Source organism: Schistocerca americana, chromosome 5 (assembly GCF_021461395.2).
Source record: "Schistocerca americana isolate TAMUIC-IGC-003095 chromosome 5, iqSchAmer2.1, whole genome shotgun sequence".
Classification (NCBI taxonomy): Eukaryota; Metazoa; Arthropoda; class Insecta; order Orthoptera; family Acrididae; genus Schistocerca; species Schistocerca americana.
In genome coordinates, this window is record NC_060123.1 from 38,180,750 (window position 1) to 38,202,066 (window position 21,317).

Sequence of the window (21,317 nt, forward strand, 5' to 3'; positions counted from 1 at the left end):
ACAGCCTAGGACAACTGCTTCGGTCCAGGTATCTCTCCAGAGAGTTCAGGATTCGACTGTACAAAACCCTGATCCAGCCTGTTGTTCTATATGGCTGTGAGACATGGAGTATCCAGAAACAGGACTTCCATAATCTCCTTGTTTTTGAGAGAAAAGTGCTTCGGAAGATCTTCGGTTCGGTTCTACATGCAGATACAGGGGAATGGAGGATCAGATACAACCAAGAGCTTGAGGAACTATACCAGCAGCCCAACATAGCAGGAACTGTCAAAGCCAAACGAGTGCAGTGAGCGGACCATGTGGCCCGGATGGAGGATCACAGATGGCCTCGGAAGCTCCTGGATTTCACACCTACAGGAAAGAGACCGCCAGAGAGACCCAAGAAGCGTTGGAAGGATGGACTCAATGAAGATTTAAACCAAGCATCAATAGATGTGGACATATGGCGGAAAGCAGCAATGGACAGAATAGAGTGGAGGAGGAAACTTGTAGATGCGTGCGGTCCACTGGGCCTGATCACCTAGTAGTAGTAGTAGTAGTAGTAGTAGTAGTAGTATCTACCTCGGCAACTGATACTCTAGTCCAACCAATGAGTAAGAACACCGACGTTGTGGCACTGTGCAGCAAAACAGATAAGAATTCTCTGACTTCACGAAACATTGCAAACAGAAAAAGCTCGAATACGCAAAGGCGTACAGAAACAAGCAGATGTTGAGGATATGAAAAGACAAGGGAGACACTTTGATGGACAATGCGTCCTATTACGACAGATTTCAGGAAGTAATGACGTCGTGGAGAAGCAAGTGTTCTTATTGATTACAACAAGAATATATCAGGCGTGGGATGAGCAATTCCACGTTGCAAAGCTACCAAACGTCCACCAGCAGAGATTTTTCACTATTTATTGGAAGTTGCATTCTTCGGTGCTTACGTTCTGTACAAAAAACTTGCCGGCGAAGGAGAAGGATTGGAACTGATGGTTAGGCTCGGGGAACAGGTGGCCGCATCCTCTCCACAACAGGGGGTCATTATCCGGACGCCGACGTCGAACACCGAAAGCGACTCACCTTACAGCTAGGTATTTTCCAGAATTTCTACCAAGCACAACAAAAAAATTACCACCAAGGGAGTGTTGGGTATGCAAGTGAAGAGGCCTCTGAAAAGAGACATCTTATTGGTATGTAGAGCGTCAAGTTCCTTTCAGTGCAGCGCCATACTTTAAAACAAAAATGGCTCTGATCACTATGGGACTTAACATCTGAGGTCATCAGTCCGCTAGAACTTAAAACTACTTAAACCTAACTAACCTAAGGACATCACACACATCCATGCCCGAGGAAGGATGCGAACCTGCGAGCGTAGCGGTGGCACGGTTCCAGACTGAAGCTCCTAGAACCACTATTACACAAAGAAAACGACCAGTAATGATGTGAAAACAAAATTACTATCTCTTATTTACTACTTTCTATTCGATCTTAATCAACTATCGTTTGTTCCCTAAAGTAAAGTCAGCAATGTTTTTATGAGTGAGCGAGGCAAGTGGCGCGACTGTGCCAACCAACGCTCGGAGGAGTATTTGCCCTGAAAAACTGGTCAAAATTATTTCAGGCATTTTTTCGCATTGGGGTGAAGTGAAATTATTTGAACTTAATTATGTATTTATTTAAAAAATATTCGAACTTGGCATGCAAACTACTACAATATATCTTTATTAAGTGTGAAACTGTTAGCCATCAGCCGACCGCGGTGGTCTCGCGGTTCTAGGCGCGCAGTCTCGAACCGCGCGACTGCTACGGTCGCAGGTTCGAATCCTGCCTCGGGCATGGATGTGTGTGATGTGCTTAGGTTAGTTAGGTTTAAGTAGTTCTACGTTCTAGGGGACTGATGACCACAGCTGTTAAGTCCCAAAGTGCTCAGAGCCAATTTTTTTTGTTGGCCATCATCCTCTTAGACACCTTCACCTTGCTCTATAGTGTCCGCCCCGATAGCTGAGTGGTCGCCGGCACGGTAGCTCAGCGTGTTCGGTCAGAGGTTTTAGCTACCCTCTGTAATAAGAAAACTGAGTGAACGGATCAACGAAGCACCTGAACGGGTGTCATCGTGCGTCCGCCTCGAACAAATTCAACGAACAATATAGAACAAAATGAGATCAACTAAAAAAAAAAAAAAATGTGGTCAGTTGACACATTACCGTCCTGCGGGCCCGGGTTCGATTCCCGGCTGGGTCGAGGATTTTCTCCGCTCAGGGACTGGGTGTTGTATTGACTTCACCATTTCATTCCCATCCGGCTCGCAGTCGCCCAATGTGGCGTCGAATGTAATAAGACCTGCACGAAGACGGCCGGACCTGCCCCATAAGGGGCCTCCCGGCCAATAACGCCAAACGCTCATTTCCATTTTTTTTCCCTCTATAGTTTCGTTCCTCTCATTTTCATCTAGAGGTAAAGACGGTGCGCTTGCGACCATTAGAATGATTGCCTTTTGCGAAAATGAGATACTTTTCTTATGACGCTGTGGTCTGCTAGAACTTAAATATGGGTCTGAACTGCCGGCCGCTGTGACCGAGCGGTTCTAGAGGCTTCAGTGCGGAACCGCGCTGCTGCGACGGCCGCAGGTTCGAATCCTGCCTCGGGCATGGATGTCTGTGATGTCCTCAGGTTAGTTAGGTTTAGGTAGTTCTAAGTCTAGGGGACTGATGATCTCAGATGTTAAGTCCCATAGTGCTTAGAGCCATTTAGCCATGGGTCTGAACTTAGTAACAATCTGCGTAGTACATCTATGTTACAACCCACACGCGAAAATTTACTAGCAAAATTTATTCTGTATTGCCACTTGTGCTTGTTCGGGCCTCAGCTTCTTCCTCTGACAATTGGCCTTTAGGTGAAATTGATGCAGATATAACTTCATCACCATGCATTAAAACTTTGTGAAGAGTTGGTCACACACAGATCTGTGTACATTTTTGCAGTTTGACGAGAAAAGGCATCAAATTTCTCGTCACAAGTACTGTTGCCACTCGAAACCAATTCCAGGATTACTTTGAATCGTTTAATTAAATGCGCACTGAGGCCAGAGATCCGAGCATTCTGAGTCGACAAATAATCTTGTGGCTGTGTCATCTCCCCAACAAACAGCTACTGCCGTAGATCTTGAATTTTTCGACGCTTGCTGCGTCATTTAATTCTTGGAATGCTTTCGGAGGTGCATGTTCCGCAGACCAGTAACGTAGTTCCATAGAAGAATTAAGACATTGTTCATTTATCTCCACGAGACGCTCATATTTGTAATTAGTGGCTGTCCATTTTTGTTTCTTGAAATCACTTTTAAAATATAAAAAAGCACGACATAAAACACATGTTTGATCAGCTGGACATTTTAACATTTCTGCAAGTCTTTCTTCCATGAACGAAAACGTCTCATCCATTTCTTCCCTTTAAATTGGTTCAGAACATCGTACGAACCTCTTGTGGTAAATTTCTTGACTCTACCCAAAGAGACTACAACAGAATAAGCGCAAAACTGCCATGATGCAATGGTTTAACTAATCTGATATTTCAGTTCGAATGAATAAGAAACAAAATGGCGGACGAGGGCGGACTATGTTATTGTGTTAAATAACTGACATCGGTCTAAATTTCAAGCCTGTGAAAGAAATATGGCTTGACATGACCTGACTGGTAACTAAAAACATTGGTACATCGAGATTTTGAAGTAACAAATATAGTCACAGAAATACTGTCTACAAATACAAAATTTAAACAATAAAACAGTTAAGGTACAATGTAAGATAAAGAATATGTCTTTCATCCCCATATTCAGTAGGTGATTTTATTTAAACTTAACAACATAAGCGAGAGAAACAAATGTCACAAACAAGAGCCCACGGACGAGAACACTTACACTCCTGGAAATGGAAAAAAGAACACATTGACACCGGTGTGTCAGACCCACCATACTTGCTCCGGACACTGCGAGAGGGCTGTACAAGCAATGATCACACGCACGGCACAGCGGACACACCAGGAACCGCGGTGTTGGCCGTCGAATGGCGCTAGCTGCGCAGCATTTGTGCACCGCCGCCGTCAGTGTCAACCAGTTTGCCGTGGCATACGGAGCTCCATCGCAGTCTTTAACACTGGTAGCATGCCGCGACAGCGTGGACGTGAACCGTATGTGCAGTTGACGGACTCTGAGCGAGGGCGTATAGTGGGCATGCGGGAGGCCGGGTGGACGTACCGCCGAATTGCTCAACACGTGGGGCGTGAGGTCTCCACAGTACATCGATGTTGTCGCCAGTGGTCGGCGGAAGGTGCACGTGCCCGTCGACCTGGGACCGGACCGCAGCGACGCACGAATGCACGCCAAGACCGTAGGATCCTACGCAGTGCCGTGGTGGACCGCACCGCCACTTCCCAGCAAATTAGGGACACTGTTGCTCCTGGGGTATCGGCGAGGACCATTCGCAACCGTCTCCATGAAGCTGGGCTACGGTCCCGCACACCGTTAGGCCGTCTTCCGCTCACGCCCCAACATCGTGCAGCCCGCCTCCAGTGTTGTCGCGACAGGCGTGAATGGAGGGACGAATGGAGTCGCTTCTGCCTTGGTGCCAATGATGGTCGTATGCGTGTTTGGCGCCGTGCAGGTGAGCGCCACAATCAGGACTGCATACGACCGAGGCACACAGGGCCAACACCCGGCATCATGGTGTGGGGAGCGATCTCCTACACTGGCCGTACACCACTGGTGATCGTCGAGGGGACACTGAATAGTGCACGGTACATCCAAACCGTCATCGAACCCATCGTTCTACCATTCCTAGACCGGCAAGGGAACTTGCTGTTCCAACAGGACAATGCACGTCCGCATGTATCCCGTGCCACCCAACGTGCTCTAGAAGGTGTAAGTCAACTACCCTGGCCAGCAAGATCTCCGGATCTGTCCCCCATTGAGCATGTTTGGGACTGGATGAAGCGTCGTCTCACGCGGTCTGCACGTCCAGCACGAACGCTGGTCCAACTGAGGCGCCAGGTGGAAATGGCATGGCAAGCCGTTCCACAGGACTACATCCAGCATCTCTACGATCGTCTCCATGGGAGAATAGCAGCCTGCATTGCTGCGAAAGGTGGATATACACTGTACTAATGCCGACATTGTGCATGCTCTGTTGCCTGTGTCTATGTGCCTGTGGTTCTGTCAGTGTGATCATGTGATGTATCTGACCCCAGGAATGTGTCAATAAAGTTTCCCCTTCCTGGGACAATGAATTCACGGTGTTCTTATTTCAATTTCCAGGAGTGTATTTCACTCTATGTCTGGTTTGTATCTGATTCTGCAACAGGTGGCGCCAGTGTACGGTTCTGGCTGCCGAACGACGGGCATGTTGTCGACCTCGAAGGTTAACACGTTTGAAAGGATTTTAAAGCAACTTTGCGATTTTGATTTTTGACCGGTTTTAGAGTACAAATACTCCAACGTGCAGTGCGAGGGGAAATTACAGACTGAGTCAGAGAGCAGGGCGCACGCAAAATACTCACTTAACGGATTAAGTGTGGGAAGGGGCACATTTTAAATCTTCTATATTCTCCAGGGAGGTATAGATTCAGCACATCGGTAGCCGTAAGGGAAATGAAAGTTTTTTTTTTTTATTATGTTCGCAATAGGTACTGAAATTCGTTACAGAACCACGGTTGTAAAGAGGAGACATATCCTGTACATTGCTCGGTGCCAGACTACGGCAGCAATCATAATATTTAATTTTAGTTACAGTGATCAATATGTGTCTGGTTCCCAGTATTATTGTGATTCTGGAGATGGACGTAGAAAGCGTAGCAGCAAGCAAACAGGTCGGAGCCAGAAACAGTAACGCCTTTCGGCTGGTCCCGGCGGAGGTTCGAGTCCTCCGTCGGGCATGGGTGTGTGTGTTTCTACTTAGGATAATTTAGGTTAAGTAGTGTGTAAGCTTAGGGACTGATGACCTTAGCAGTTAAGTCCCATAAGATTTCACACACATTTGATCATTTTTCGGTAACGCCTTTGTTCTGATATGGGGCTTGCCCATCCTTTGTACATCAGTTCAGAGAGTCCGAGAAAGCTTATGGCTAGGGTGACCAGACGTCAGGATTAATCCGGACATGTGCTCCTTTTTCGCTCTTTGTCCGGGGTCCGGGCGGATTTTTACAGTGTCCGGCTTTTTCGCAAAGTTGAGCGTAATACAATTAAATTTACAATTTGTCCCGTTCAATTGCTCTTTTCTTAAATACTTCAACTATTGGCACAGCCTTCGTGATAAACACGCACGAAGGCGGTGTTAGTAGGTGGCACCAGGATCGTCGATGTTATCGTTGATCGAGCTATAAGCGAATGCAAATATCGATTATTTAAAATTTTCGTTTCGTATCTTCGCTTTGTATTGGCTTGGCTTGCTGTAGTGCACGTGTGATTTGTGAGTGTGATTTTTAACCGAGTGAGTTACGTAAAATATTTGGCTATGCCTAAAGGAAAGTGTACTTTTTCTGATGTCCTTTCCTGCAATTAGCCGGCTTTAAGAAAGGGAGAAATGAATTTGAAGTGGAATGTAAGATTTGTGGAGCTGGAACGAACGTCTCAGTGGCCAATAAAGGTAAGAAATAACTCGACAGATTAACTGTCATGGTTTTATTTCATTGTTTCATAGCCATTCAGTTTATTTGTATTCGGAAGGTTAAAGTACAGTTTACATGTCGTCAGCTGCTTCTTGAATTGTAGATGTTGGTAGCTGTGCGTCAAATGAAGGGAGGTGAAAGGTCTTACGTTTCTCGCTTTGTAAAGAATTCCGTGTTGTTGACATAACAAATCAAGTGACGCCACACCGTCACCACAATCAATGTTTTTAATTTTTTTATATTGCTCAGTTAACTACCACCTGACCATCAATAAAAGTTAACTACTAGTTTTACAGGTAATTCCCAGCAGTCACGTGACTTGTCCAAAGCTGACGGGTGGTATCCGCATCTACAGTTGACCCGTTTGATGTGTCCTCTTTTTTTCTTCCTTTGTCCTCCTCTTTGAAGCTGTTTGTCCTCCTTTTTAAACAATTGCATCTGGTCACCCTACTTATGACTTATGACGATTTCACTTGCGGCTCCCCCTGGGCAGGTGAAATAATACCCAGTTTGCGTTGAGTTGCCTTCGGGACCGCGTGTGTCTCGTATATACTCTGCGGAAATTTGAGAAGATTCAATACAACGAGTGTTTGCACTGGGAGTATGGATACCATTCTCCTGGGATGTGGGGTCGTCCAAGGCTGGCTGGCCTCTCTCTATGGTTGACATGCTCTTTCTTAGCTGCGGTCATGGGCCGCGTTTACGGCGGCAGTTTCCTCCGTCGGCACTGAACAGCGGCACAGTGAATACGTGGGATATTTTTGACGATCTGTAGATCACTTTCGAAGGGTTTAACTGTTAATGCAATATGGCAATCTGTACAAAATAGTTTTTTGCCACTGAAAGACTCGTCTGCAAAGAGAAAAAGGCAGATGGTGCTTCCACACCGCCGGCCAGTGTGGCCACGCGGTTAAAGGCGCTTCAGTCTGGAACCGCGCGACCGCTACGGTCGCAGGTCCGAATCAAGCCTCGGGCATGGATGTGTGTGATGTCATTAGGTTAGTTAGGTTTAAATAGTTCTAAGTTCTAGGGGACTGATGACCTCAGATGTTAAGTCCCATAGTGCTCAGAGCCATTTGAACCATTTTTTTTCTTTTTTTGCTTCCACACCGGCAACATCTGTGATGTGGGGGTAAATTCAGTAAGAGCCAATCAGAATGCTCCATTCATGCACAAGACATCCTTTGTGCTGGGGCATAGGAGCACGTGAGAACGTATGTGTTTTGGAGATGTTTGTTCAAAGCAGGACTTAACGATTTCCAGGAAGGGTAACACGTGATGGATGGGGTGCCTTGTTGGGACCATCACGAAGAATGCAATCGTTGTTATTCTGGGCTATTTTCGTGCACCACGTGAACATTTTGCGGTGATGTGTCAGCCACGTTGGGGAGGTAAACAAGTGCATGGCTAGATGCAGCTCACACGTCCTGTTAGGATCACTAGGAAGATTGCACCCTATGCTGTTCTGAGAAGCAATGGAACGGATTTCTTGAGCGCGACCTGTGACATCAGTATGCATAAGTAGAGAGGTATCGTGCCAGCAACAGTAAACACATGCGAGCAGCCCAGAAGTGTGTCGTGTGTGCGAGCAGCGTAAATGCGCCCCCCGGCCTTCGCACCAAGAGGTGACTTGGCTCTTATTTACGTAGACATGTGATGCCAATATAACACTCAAAGAACTCGAACTATATACCGAAAATAGACGCTACTTTCACCTGCAGGCCGTGGGCTGCAAAGCACCCGTGTGGTGTCTGTGGTGTCGACATGTGGGCAAGTTGGAACAGTTCGCTGATACATCGCGGTTGACACTAGTTTCAAAGCGTTTTTTATGTGTACTGGGTGTTTGTGCACACAATTATTTTCTTCTGTTTAAGTGTTGTGAGCGTGTTTGCGGAGCCTTTTACTTGCACTATTTTGACAGTTACCAGTTTTTTGCGTGTCTGTTGCATTATTTTGCGAGCAGGTCTGTAGGCTGTATCATACATTATTTCAGTAATTTACGAGTGTTTTGTGTGTCTCTGTATCATTGTAATGCATTATTTCAACAGTTTTTAATTAGTGATCGTGTCTGTAGAGCGTTTTACATGCATTATTTTCACAATTTACGAATTGTTTGCGTGTCTGCATATCAGTGTACTGCATTTTTTCGGTGATTTACGAGTAGTTTGCAGGTCTGTATGCTGTGTAATGTGACCCCCAAGCACGTCAGGGAGAGTGTTTTGTATCAGTGCAATAAGCATACTATGGCAAATCCATCCCTAAATAAAATTGCTCGAAAATCAATAAAGTACACTCCTTCCTCTCTCCAGGATCCCAGCACAGGCTGAGTCATTTTCCCGCCATTTTTCCCCCAGATCGCCATGGAATGAAAGTGCACTCTGGTGGCAGTACTGTGTACTAGGTCAGTTGGACTACGGACCTCATGGCGGACACTGGATGGAGCTACTGTCTCAAATTGTTTAAATAAAGACTCCCTGCAAAATAGAGACTAACTGTGTTAGGTGGGAATAAAATTTGAAGATATACTGCATTCAGTGCTGCGCCAAACATTTCTGCAAGTTATTTACCCTTTCCACAACTAATGGTTACTTTTGTACAGCTAATTTATAAACACCCTGTGCTTAATTTCGAATGCTGTAGGTTCTTCTGTGTTGATATATATATATATATATATATATATATATATATATATATATATATATATATAAGGTGGTATATTGATAGTGACCGGGCCAAATATCTCACGAAATAAGCATCAAACGAAAAAACTACAAAGAACGAAACTCGTCTAGCTTGAAGGGGGAAACCAGATGGCGCAGTGGTTGGCCCACTAGATGGCGTTGTCATAGGTAAAACGGATATCAACTGCGTTATTTAAATAGGAACCCACATTTTTTATTACATACTCGTGTAGTACGTAAAGAAATATGAATGTTTTAGTTGGACCACTTTTCTCGCTTTGTGATAGATGGCGCTGTAATAATCACAAACATATGGCTCACAATTTTGGACGAACAGTTGGTAGCAGGTAGGTTTTTTTAAATTAAAATACAGAACGTAGGTACGTTTGAACATTTTATTTCGGTTGTTCCAATGTGATACATGTACCTTTGTGAACTTATTATTTCTGAGAACGCTTGCTGTTACAGCGTGGAGGTTGGGTCCCATGTGCCATTTAATATTCAAGGGCCATTGAGTAGCATGTCGTAAATTACGACTATGTACCCATTTCTATTCCCCCGATTACAGCGACATCTGTGGCGAAACGAAGAAAATGTTTCAGTCAAAACTTGTGTAGATTTTCCAGAGAATCGTTATCTGCAATAACAAATGGGGGTTTTCACTGAAGGTTTCAAAGTTGCCCCCGCCACCCACAGACGGGATGGTATCGTTGGATGTCCCCCTCCGAGACAAAAGAAGTGGTACTATAACTTTTTTTCATCCGATGCGTAGTTTTCGAGATATTTCAATGTCTTCACTTAAAATGTATACCGTGCATAATGTATTGACAGTTCATCGTGATACGTAGTATAAAAATACACCTAAAGTATATTACTGCGTAATCCTAACTGATCGACTATTGGTGAGAGTTCTCGTAATCAGTGGGGTGAAATTTATAGAAACAGGCAAGACATAAATACTTATCGCACCAGGAACAACACACGAATTAAATTTCGACACACTGAGATGTTTTCTGGTACATTGTTAGTCGAAAACATAAGATTCACTTTGCTAAAAATAGATCAATCATATATTAATTTGGATGCGTACCAAGCATATAAAAGAATACCTTGAAAGACAGACGTGGACAACTAGTTCTGGACCTTCCTTGTAATTTTCTGCCCTACTGTAATATCACATTACTATGAAGTCGTGCGGTAAAAGTCTTTACCTGTTTGAGGGGAAGTACACATCACAAGGCTGACAAAGAGAGGTACATTTCGCTGGTATCACTTTCACGTTGCAGGTCGGTTGAGCACCTTCCTCTACAGAAGTCCTATCGTAGCGTGTCATGTATCACGACGTAAAATAACTGTCAGTACTTTATACATACTTTTTTGCTTATCAATAACACCTGCCGATGTTTTACTTCAAACAAAGGAAAGAAAGAAAGGCATTCCCATGATCAGAACATTATCAAACACACCAAAAAAAATATCGAATGGAAATAAGCGAAGACCAGGAATCGAACACGGACCAGTAGTCTGGTAGTCTAATGCTTTGAACGCTGGATCAACGACCACGTTCTTCTGGTTCACAGAATGCCAGGTACCCAAGAACACACAAAAACGCTAATAACTCGAACATTATTGACTTTCGATCCGATATTGTACAGTAAGTTTTCCTACACTTGTTACATACCCTCAGCTCACAAAAAAATTATTATAATTCAAATGCTCGGGAGGAATAGGCACTGAAATGAAATACTACTCTGTGCAGACGTAGTTTATTACCAATCCAGCACGTACATTCTCAGAATCAGCATAGAGATCAAATTAAAAAAAAAAAAAAAACGAATACGAAACAAAACACACGGTGGTAGATGCTGTCTATCCCGTACAAAATTATTAAAGGGGTAGGGGGGGTCAAGCTAAAACGATGCTTCCCTCGTGGAAATAGCAACGACGCTTTCTGACTATGTGAGTTACTGACCGAGATCGCCGGCCGGTGTGGCCGTGCGGTTCTAAGCGCTTCAGCTTGGAACCGCGTGACCGCTACGGTCGTAGGTTCGAATCCTGCCTCAGGCGTGGATGTGTGTGATATCCTTAGGTTAGTTAGGTTAAAGTAGTTCTAAGTACTAGGGGACTGATGACCACAGATGTTAAGTGCCATAGTGCTCAGAGCCATTTGAACAATTTTTTTGACCGAGATCGTGAACCGCTAGCTGAACGTCAATATGACATAGGATGGTTGGAATACAGGGCTGCAGGTCAGATGGACTCGCTGCAATGAAGACCAAGTCCACAGATAAAGATTGCTAGTAGACCCGGGCTGTCGATATGCTCATCACTGAACTGCCCAACGGGTAATGTGGAGGCTGGCTGTAGGTGCGCAGCTGCAAACGCCGCGGCCGGCGTACACTCGCGTCGAGATGTGCGGAGAATCACGGCTAGCGCGCCGAAAGAACGAAGACTGTTCTCTGTGGAGACTGTCCTCTGTGAAGACTGTCCTCTGTGCCTAACGTACAACGTACCTCGCCCGAACTGTCCAGACCGTCCTCTCCGGTGGACAGCCACCGAATCCTCGAAAATCCCTCCCCTCTTCTGTCCAAGACACCAAATCTTCGTGGAGTCACAAAAAATTGTCCACTATAATGACCAAGAGGCCCGCACAATTGGCGACTGTGGCGTACTTAGGACACCGGGCCAGACCTCCTGCCACGACACGGCATAGCGGGCTTCCTCCAATGCGAAAGTTTGCCGCCAAAATATCAGCTCCCCTCCCCCCCCCCCCCCTCTAAACTTGGCGCCACAGAAACGCACGTGTATTTCACACCCCTTCCCAGAGCTTTCGTAGAGCTCTGTCGCTCACACACCTGAGGTGGACAATACGCCTCCAGAATGCAGGCCGCTGGCCGTTGCCTCCTGAAGACGGGGCGGCCGTCATGGGCCGTCTTGATGGCTATGCCACCGGCTGCACTCACAAACAAAGCGGTCACGCTTTTGTCAGGAGCCCGGATGCTTTCGTAGAAGAGCCTACGGCTCTTTCTTTCACTGCTGGCACCCTCGTCACATCTCCCTGCCGTCTTCACCGACACAGAAAAAAATCTAATGCCACAACTATTATTGTTAGCGCCAAACAAACTCTGTCATTCCCTGTCATACCTATAAATTACCCGTTCTGATGACTCGCTACGTAGCTGAGATGGCTGCAGTGCCTCTCCAGGGGCTACATAAAAACAAGGCATGAAAGTTTATGTGCTCAGAGGTTCAACACCTTTCAATATTAGTAAAAATATAGCTGTTTTTAGACGATCTTTCGATGTAAAGCATTGAAATTACGACTTTTCATCATCAACTTTAACCTCGATTTTTTGAGAAACTACGGAGTGTCTCTTTATTTTCACTATAGAATGTCACTGCAAAAGTTGATGAAAATCGGTCATACAGATGTTAGACCCTCCCCTTGTAAGACAAGAGTGATGCATTGTCAGAAAAGAATACGAGTACATGTTTTGTGGTACGCTTAACAGATGCATCACAGTGCCGTCCTCTTTCACGCAAAAATTAGGCTATTGCCTAAAAGATGGTGAGCTCCCGTTTCTGGATGTTTTGGTGCGTAGAAAAGGAGACGGCTCCTTGGGTCACAGTGTGTTCCGGAAGCCTACGCACACAGACTTGTATTTACAAGCTACGAGCTGTCATCATCCCTCACAGCGCAGCGGTGTATTACGGACGCTAGTGCATAGGGCTAGAGCCATCTCAGATCAGGACAGCTTATCGGCAGAGCTCAACCATCTCCGCTCTGTATTTGCCCAGAACGGGTACTCCGAGAAGCAGATCCGGAACGCGTTTCGACCAGCACGCTCCAAACCTCAAGAACAACCTGAAGAAGCAGATAACACCACGGGGTTGGTTTTTCTACCGTATGTCGGTGGCGTGTCTTTTAAGGTGGGCAGAATTTTCAAGAAACACCGGATTAAATGTGTTTTCCGGCCTCCGGCAAAAGTGAAATCGATGCTGGGCTCTGTTAAAGACAACCTCGGCCTGAGGAGACCAGGAATATACAAAATCCCGTGCCAGTGTGGGAAATCTTATATTGGCCAGACGTGTCGTACGGTCAAAGACAGATGCGACGAACATAAACGTCACACGAGGTTGGGTCAGCCAGAGATATCTGCGGTTGCTGAACATTGCCTTGACACGGGACAAGGCATGAATTATGAAGAAACCAAGATCCTCTCGCATGCTTCCACATACTGGGACTCCATCATCAAAGAGGCGGTCGAAATACGTATAAGCAGTGACCTAATAAACAGAGACACGGGGTTTCACCTGAGCAAAGCCTGGGAACCAGCCTTGGCGGCACTAAGGAATCGTCAGCCACAGATTAGCAACCGCACCGAGTCAACACAGATGGGAAGCCTTAGCGTAGATGCTTAAATCGCGCGCCAACACCTCGCGCGCGCGAACGGGGTCCGTCGCTCCCGGCCGCATTTTCCCGCGCCGCGGCGCGCTTCCGCAGACCGCGACCCGTTTCTCCAGCAGAGGACTCTGGTATTCGACGCTGTCTACGATTGGTCTTCGATGACGTTATGCCCCGCTGGCGCCTGCGCTGTTCTAGAAAGCCAGCATATAAATTGGCGCGTTTCTCAGCGACGCGACAGTAGCACCTGAAGATGGCGGGCAGTTGTCTCGCTGAAATATTGTGCGGTTTCTACAATATTATCCGGCGTGAGTCCCGGGAACCTATCAAGCAGGCTATTGCCTGTTCCAGCATTACAGGGCGGGGGGAGTGGAATGCTGCGGAACTGGAAACGTACTCAAAGTTGATGTTCACTGTATAGCGAGATTCTTGTTGGCAAAAAGTCTAAATTGCAAATTCTGGTGAAATGTGAACCAAATGCAGTGTCACTTCCACCTGTAGTGCAATGGCGCCAGCAATTTGACCGAGGCCACACAAATGTGGGCGACGCTGACTGAAAAAAAAAGCCCATCGACGTCGACCGCAGATGACATTGTTCAGGTAGCTGAGGAACTGATTCGTAGCAGTCGGTTGAGAACATTCATGCAGCGGTCCTAGAATGGCTCTACCACCAAGGAGTGGATTTCTATCGCCAAGAAATTGAATGATTTTTAGAACGTTCCGATCATTTTCTGCAGAAATTTGGTGACTATCTTGAAAAATAGTGTCATGTATATGTGTCACTTTGAATTCACGTGCAGCATTAAAAAAAAAATTGCTTTGACTGGCACAATAATATACAAATTACACCGTAGTCCCCTCGAAAGATATTCATTGTACAAAAACGTGTAATAAGTATTATGTGTAGACTATATCCTCAGGAAGGAGTATATAGAGGGTTTATACAAGGGCAATGTACTTGAGGACAATATTATGGAAATGGAAGAGAATGTAGATGAAGACGAAATGGGAGATAAGATACTGCGTGAAGAGTTTGACAGAGCACTGAAAGATCTGAGTCGAAACAAGGCCCCGGGAGTAGACAACATTCCATTAGAACTACTGATGGCTTTGGGAGAGCCAGTCATGACAAAACTCTACCATCTGGTGAGCAAGATGTATGAGACAGGCGAAATACCCTCAGACTTCAAGAAGAATATAATAATTCCAATCCCAAAGAAAGCAGGTGTTGACAGATGTGAAAATTACCGAACTATCAGTTTAATAAGTCACAGCTGCAAAATACTAACGTGAATTCTTTACAGACGAATGGAAAACTGGTAGAAGCCAACCTTGGGGAAGATCAGTTTGGATTCCGTAGAAATGTGGGAACACGTGAGGCAATACTAACCTTACGACTTATCTTAGAAGAAAGATTAAGAAAAGGCAACCCTACGTTTCTAGCATTTGTAGACTTAGAGAAAGCTTTTGACAATGTTAACTGGAATACTCTCTTTCAAATTCTGAAGGTGGCAGGGGTAAAATACAGGGAGCGAAAGGCTATTTACAATTTTTACAGAAACCAGATGGCAGTTATAAGAGTTGAGGGACATGAAAGGGAAGCAGTGGTTGGGAAGGGAGTGAGACAGGGTTGTAGCCTCTCCCCGATGTTATTCAATCTGTATATTGAGCAAGCAGTAAAGGAAACAAAAGAAAAATTCGGAGTAGGTATTAAAATTCATGGAGAAGAAGTAAAAACTTTTAGGTTCGCCGATGACATTGTAATTCTGTCAGAGACAGCAAAAGACTTGGAAGAGCTGTTGAACGGAATGGACAGTGTCTTGAAAGGAGGATATAAGATGAACATCAACAAAAGCAAAACGAGGATAATGGAATGTAGTCAAATGAAATCGGGTGATGTTGAGGGAATTAGATTAGGAAATGAGACACTTAAAGTAGTAAAGGAGTTTTGCTATTTAGGGAGTAAAATAACTGATGATGGTCGAAGTAGAGAGGATATAAAATGTAGACTGGCAATGGCAAGGAAAGCGTTTCTGAAAAAGAAAAATTTGTTAACATCGAGTATAGATTTAAGTGTCAGGAAGTCGTTTCTGAAAGTATTTGTATGGAGTGTAGCCATGTATGGAAGTGAAACATGGACGATAAATAGTTCGAACAAGAAGAGAATAGAAGCTTTCGAAATGTGGTGCTACAGAAGAATACTGAAGATTAGATGGGTAGATCACATAACTAATGAGGAGGTATTGAATAGAATTTGGGAGAAGAGGAGTTCGTGGCACAACTTGACGAGAAGAAGGGACCGGTTGGTAGGACATGTTCTGAGGCATCAAGCGATCACAAATTTAGCATTGGAGGGCAGCGTGGATGGTAAAACTCGTAGAGGGAGACCAAGAGATGAATACACTAAGCAGATTCAGAAGGATGTAGGTTGCAGTAGGTACTGGGAGATGAAGAAGCCTGCACAGGATAGAGTAGCATGGAGAGCTGCATCAAACCAGTCTCAGGACTGAAGACCACAACAACAACAACATATCCTCAGACGTCTTATACACAACTGTTCAATTATAGGTATCAACTGTGGCTTTGTATTCCAGTTTTCTTCTTTGCCAATCGTTCAGAATCTAAAAACAACAGCAGTGTTTATGATTTAAACGACCTTCACTCCTCAAGGATTTGCCTGTTTCTGTCACAGAGAGGAGTAAAGAATATGTCCATAAAGGTAATCAGCGACCTCCCTATTGGATTGAAGATGCTGATTTACTTAATAACAAAAATGTTATAAGCGAACTGAAACATTGTAACTTGACAACAGCAACTTCATAAAAGAGTTTATGAGTGGATCATATCTCTCGCTTTCTCTCTTTTTGGTGTGTGTGTTTAAATAATCAACTATAGCCTAATTTCATTGAGAAAACATATCATTTTTGCAGGCCAGTTGACACTTAGCACTTCTTGGTGAGATATCGTGAACATGATCTATGTAACATGAAAATATTTACCTAGCAACCAAATGGAAACCAACTTCCTTGTGCAGACGAATAAAATACAGTTTTTGAAAATGTGAGGTGTAAATACAATACGAAAATAAGAATTTGTTAGAAGCGTGTAGAGGAACGAAACAGACGTACAGAATGGTTCATGACTCACTAACTATAATGTTGCAGGTGCGTGCAGCTCCTAAGTGGTATGTTGGGACCCATCCTGCTGGGACAGTTCATCGTCAATATTATCACCATTAGCGCCACCGCTTTCATCGCCATAACGCTGGTAAGAGGCAATACCGCCATACGATGTTCAGCTCCTCTTTCAACGTCAAATTAATCCTAACTGAGCGTAAGAAGCACTGACACGATAAAAGAGCCTAATGTTACACTCACATATATTACGCAAGAACAAATGGGTGCCTCGAGTTGCCTGGAGTTCTCAGAGTTTGTGCTGTTATGAATGATATCACAGTAGTATAGTTTTGGCAAGGCTAGCGACTCGACTAGTTTTTGTTTTATTTTAGGTGGAAATATTTTCCTTAATTTTCTGAGTATCATTTAAGAAAGAGAGAAATTGCTCGCATGCCGTTATAGTCTGCCCTTCCTCATTTTACTAAGATTTGAAGCTCCTCTTTTCGTTCTTCCATGTTTGCAATTTAAAAACTGGGTTGTTTTGGAAATCAGCCTTATGCAAACACAATTAATTTATTTTTATACTTACCCAAACATGTTTAGACGCCAATGTGTCATCTTCTGTGGGTCAAATTTAGATTCTGTAAAGTACAATGTCACATTTGTAATAATTTAACTGCTGTAGGCCTAAGAAATACAATATTTGCAATTAGCTTCGTTTGGTTCAGACACTCACCTTAAAATCACATCGCTAAGTGAATTGTATTCTTATACATCGATTTTAGTGCTCGTTTTCGTCAGTTTATTTTTTTTTTTTTTTTTTTTTTTTGACAGCATGTTATTTGCAAATAGCCCATGTAGAAAATTATTGCGCATTTGTGGAGAGCTGTTTCGAGGTTATGTGCGTTTCTGTACTTACATTTTTCGTCCTGTTTCGTCTACCTGGTTGGTGTCTCAATCAACAGCTATTTAGTGCATTGTTTTCACTCAGTTTTTAACAAATTTCCGCTAACTGCTTCACCTTACATGCCCTTACAGAAAATGTAGTGAAATGTGACCTAAGCAGACACTTCAGACAACACACTCATTAAGAGGTGTTACGTTATTGTCGTTGCTCACCTGTTCATCGTTGGTCCGATGTTTGTTATGACGCTGATTTTGAATATGTATGTGTGTGTGTGTGTGTGTGTGTGTGTGTGAGAGAGAGAGAGAGAGAGAGAGAGAGAGAGAGAGAGAGAGAGAGATGGAAAGAGGGAAAGAGTGTTCTATTTTCATTCAGGACTCTCTTTCTCTGTATTATTGCTTTTTGTATGTGGTAGTTCTCCTCTATTGTGAGCTTTTGATAGAGACTGTTGCTTTCTCTATCTTAAGTTCAGTCTCCATGTTTTTTGGGTGGTGGTTTTCATGTATTAGATGGTCTGCAAAAGTTCAGTGTGTCCTATCACTTCTTAGGGCTCTGAGGTGTTCAGAGTACCTTGTTTTGAAATTTCTGCATGTTTGGCTTATGTAGACCGACTGGCATGAACTGCAGGGTAACTATTCCTGCTTTGGAGAATTAGTCTGCAGAGGTATTCTTAGATCTTAGATTATTCTGTACTGTGTTATTTGTGTGGAATGATATTTGTAGCCCTTGTTTCTTCAATATGTTTCCCACCCTGTGGACGTTTTTGTTACTGTATGTTAGTATGTGTCATGCTGTACTCTTTGTAGGGTGTTCCTGGTATCCTGTGTTTGACTGGATCTTGTGTTCTTGCTTCTCTGTTGTGGTTGGTGGTTTGTTGATGGTTTGTTCGCTTTTAATTTTTTTTAATTTTGTTGTTTAGTTTGTTTATCATTTGTGTGTTGTACCCATTCTCTCTGGCTATTTGGTGTATTGTATTTAGTTCCTGTGTGTAGTTGAGTTTGTCCAGTGGAGTTCTGTTGAGCTTGTGTAGCATGTGTCTGAAACTTGAGAGTTTATGTGCTTGGGGGTGGTTGGAGTTGATGAGAGCTTTACTTCCTCTTCTGTCTCAAAGGTGAATTTTATTTTTGGGTGAACTGTATTTATGTCACTGTGTAATTGTTTTATTCAGGTATCAGTTTCATCAATGAAGCAAATTATGTCATCTACATATCGGTACCAATATATAATCTTGTACTGTTTTGGATGTATGATTTCATTGAATATTTTGTTTTCAGTGTGATTTAGAAATATGATTGCATGTAGACCACCGATGGATCAGCCCACTGGTAGGCCATTTTTTTGCTGGTAGAACTCTTTCTTGAAAGTGACGTAGTTCTGTTCTGTTATAATCTTTAGGGTGGCTTCTATTTCATCTATTTGTGTAATTGTTATGTTCCCTTGATACTGCAGCTCTTTTTTAACAGTGCTGATTGTTTCTTCTACTGGCACATTTGTGTACATGGATGTGATGTCAAAAGATTCCAGGGTTGCTGTTGATTGTATGTTTATAACTTTTATGTGAATAAACTAAATAGATTCAGAAGGATGTAGGTTGCAGTAGGTACTGGGAGATGAAGAAGCTTGCATAGGATGGAATAGCATGGAGAGCTGCATCAAACCAGTCTCTGGACTGAAGACCACAACAACAACAACCTTGCCGGCCAGAGTGGCCGAGCGGTTTCCATAGATCGCTACCGATTCTGTTGCACGGCTGGCGATGTAGTCATCTGTTTACGTAATGCCGACGAGGTTCGAGCTGTTTTGACGTGGGTAGCGGCTTATGGTGAGGCGTCGGGTAGCTCTTTAAACGTACGTAAGTCACAAGTTATGTCCATTGTCACGGGACTCCCCGTGGAGTGCGTTACACCTCTCACCACCGTTGATACCATTCGCTGTTTGGGAATAGACTTTTCATCTGATCTCCGGCGTTCAGCCACCATCAACTGCCGACGCCTCCTTTTAATGATCAGAGCAGGTCTGGACCATCGCCTTCGATCCCTAGATACTCTCCAACGAGCTCGATATGTCAATATATATATCGCATCCCGAGTTCCCCATGTAGCACAAGTTCTACCTTTCCCGCTTACTGTGGCACGTCGCATGTTGGCAGCGATGGCATCTTTCGTCAGCTCTGGGCTGTTGTTCAAAGTTAACTATGCAACCCTTACTCTTCCCCGTGAACGAGGTGGGATAGGTTTGTTTCACGTGCCGGATAGAGCTCGCGCCCTATTTGTCAGCTCTCAGATGACGGTATGGACACGTTGCCCAACGAGCCTCACTGGTCTCCTCCTGTCGGCATATTCGCCGGTCTCACTGTCAGCCCCAGTGATGATCTCGAATGTTCCGGCCCAGTTCCATTATATACGGTACTTCTTTCTTGAACTCAGTTATCTACGCCTCACCTTACCAAGACCGCTTTTACTCAAGACCAAGGAAGTATACAATGTCCTCCAATTAGGTCGTCCACCTAACCCGATTGAACAAAAGTTCCCCCAGGTTGACTGGCGTCATGTATGGCGCGCGGTGTTCGCCTGTTACCTTGACACGAATGTTCAATCTGTCTGGTACCTAACTGTCAATGGTAAGCAAATCAACCAATTTCGCCTTCATCGTACCCACCTCGCCCAATCACCTCTATGTTCCACGTGTGGAGTGCCCGACAATGATGAACATCGGTTTGTTTGCGGACCGGCGGCGGAGGTTTGGCACTTGGTTCGACGTATTGTGGCTTTTCTAACGCGGGACATTCCGGATCGTATTACTCCCCTTTCACTATTATTTCCGGAACGTGACTATTTTCCTCGGACAAAGACCAATGCTGTGAATTGGATTCGCGGACGTGCCATTCACTACCTATTTGGACAAACTGTAGACTCTGTACTCGATTTTTGGACATACCTCAATGACCGTCATTATGTCGTTGTCCGCCACCCAAAATACAGACAATTTTTCTCGAACTTCCTTGGGAGTGTTTTCCACGAGCCGCCTCGCAGCTGGAATGTGTTAAGCCAAGAGAGAAGAAGGTTTCCTGTTTGAACCAATGAACATTTCTGAACAATTCAACGGAACGCATCAATTTCGAGAAGACGTGACTCAACATATTACCAGCGGGGCGCAGAAGGCCTCTGATCAAATACGCAACAAAACTACACAAAACAAAATTTAAAAAAATAAAAATAAAATTAAAAAAAAGGAAGATTTTGTTGTTTGTAAGGATAGCCCTAACCTTGATTTCCCATATTTCCCCTGGTATACAGGCAGCTCTCTGGAGTAGGCTTAGCCAGGAGCCAACGCCTGAAGTGGACCAGATTTTTTTGTTATAGGATGAAAAGTGGCGGTGGCACTTAGGGCTTTTTTTTTAGTTCCATTTCATTAAGGGGCTTTCAAAAAAAGAAAAGTAGGTAGAAAAAAAAGAAAAAAAAGCGGTTCTAGGCACTACAGTCTGGAACCGCGCGACCGCTACGGTCGCAGGCTCGAATCCTGCCTCGGGCATGGCTGTTTGTGATGTCCTTAGGTTAGTTAGGTTTAAGT

At 44.3% G+C, this 21,317-nt stretch overlaps 1 protein-coding gene across 1 annotated transcript in view; it reads left to right on the forward strand.

Annotated features, from left to right (window-relative positions):
- Positions 1-21,317, forward strand: part of LOC124615624 (odorant receptor Or2-like) — a 118,331-nt gene that overhangs the window by 57,912 nt on the left and 39,102 nt on the right. Inside the window, exon 4 of the mRNA XM_047143630.1 lies at positions 16,892-16,994. Within this exon, the coding sequence (XP_046999586.1) occupies positions 16,892-16,994 (103 nt within the window). The remainder of the gene's footprint in view (positions 1-16,891; positions 16,995-21,317) is intronic.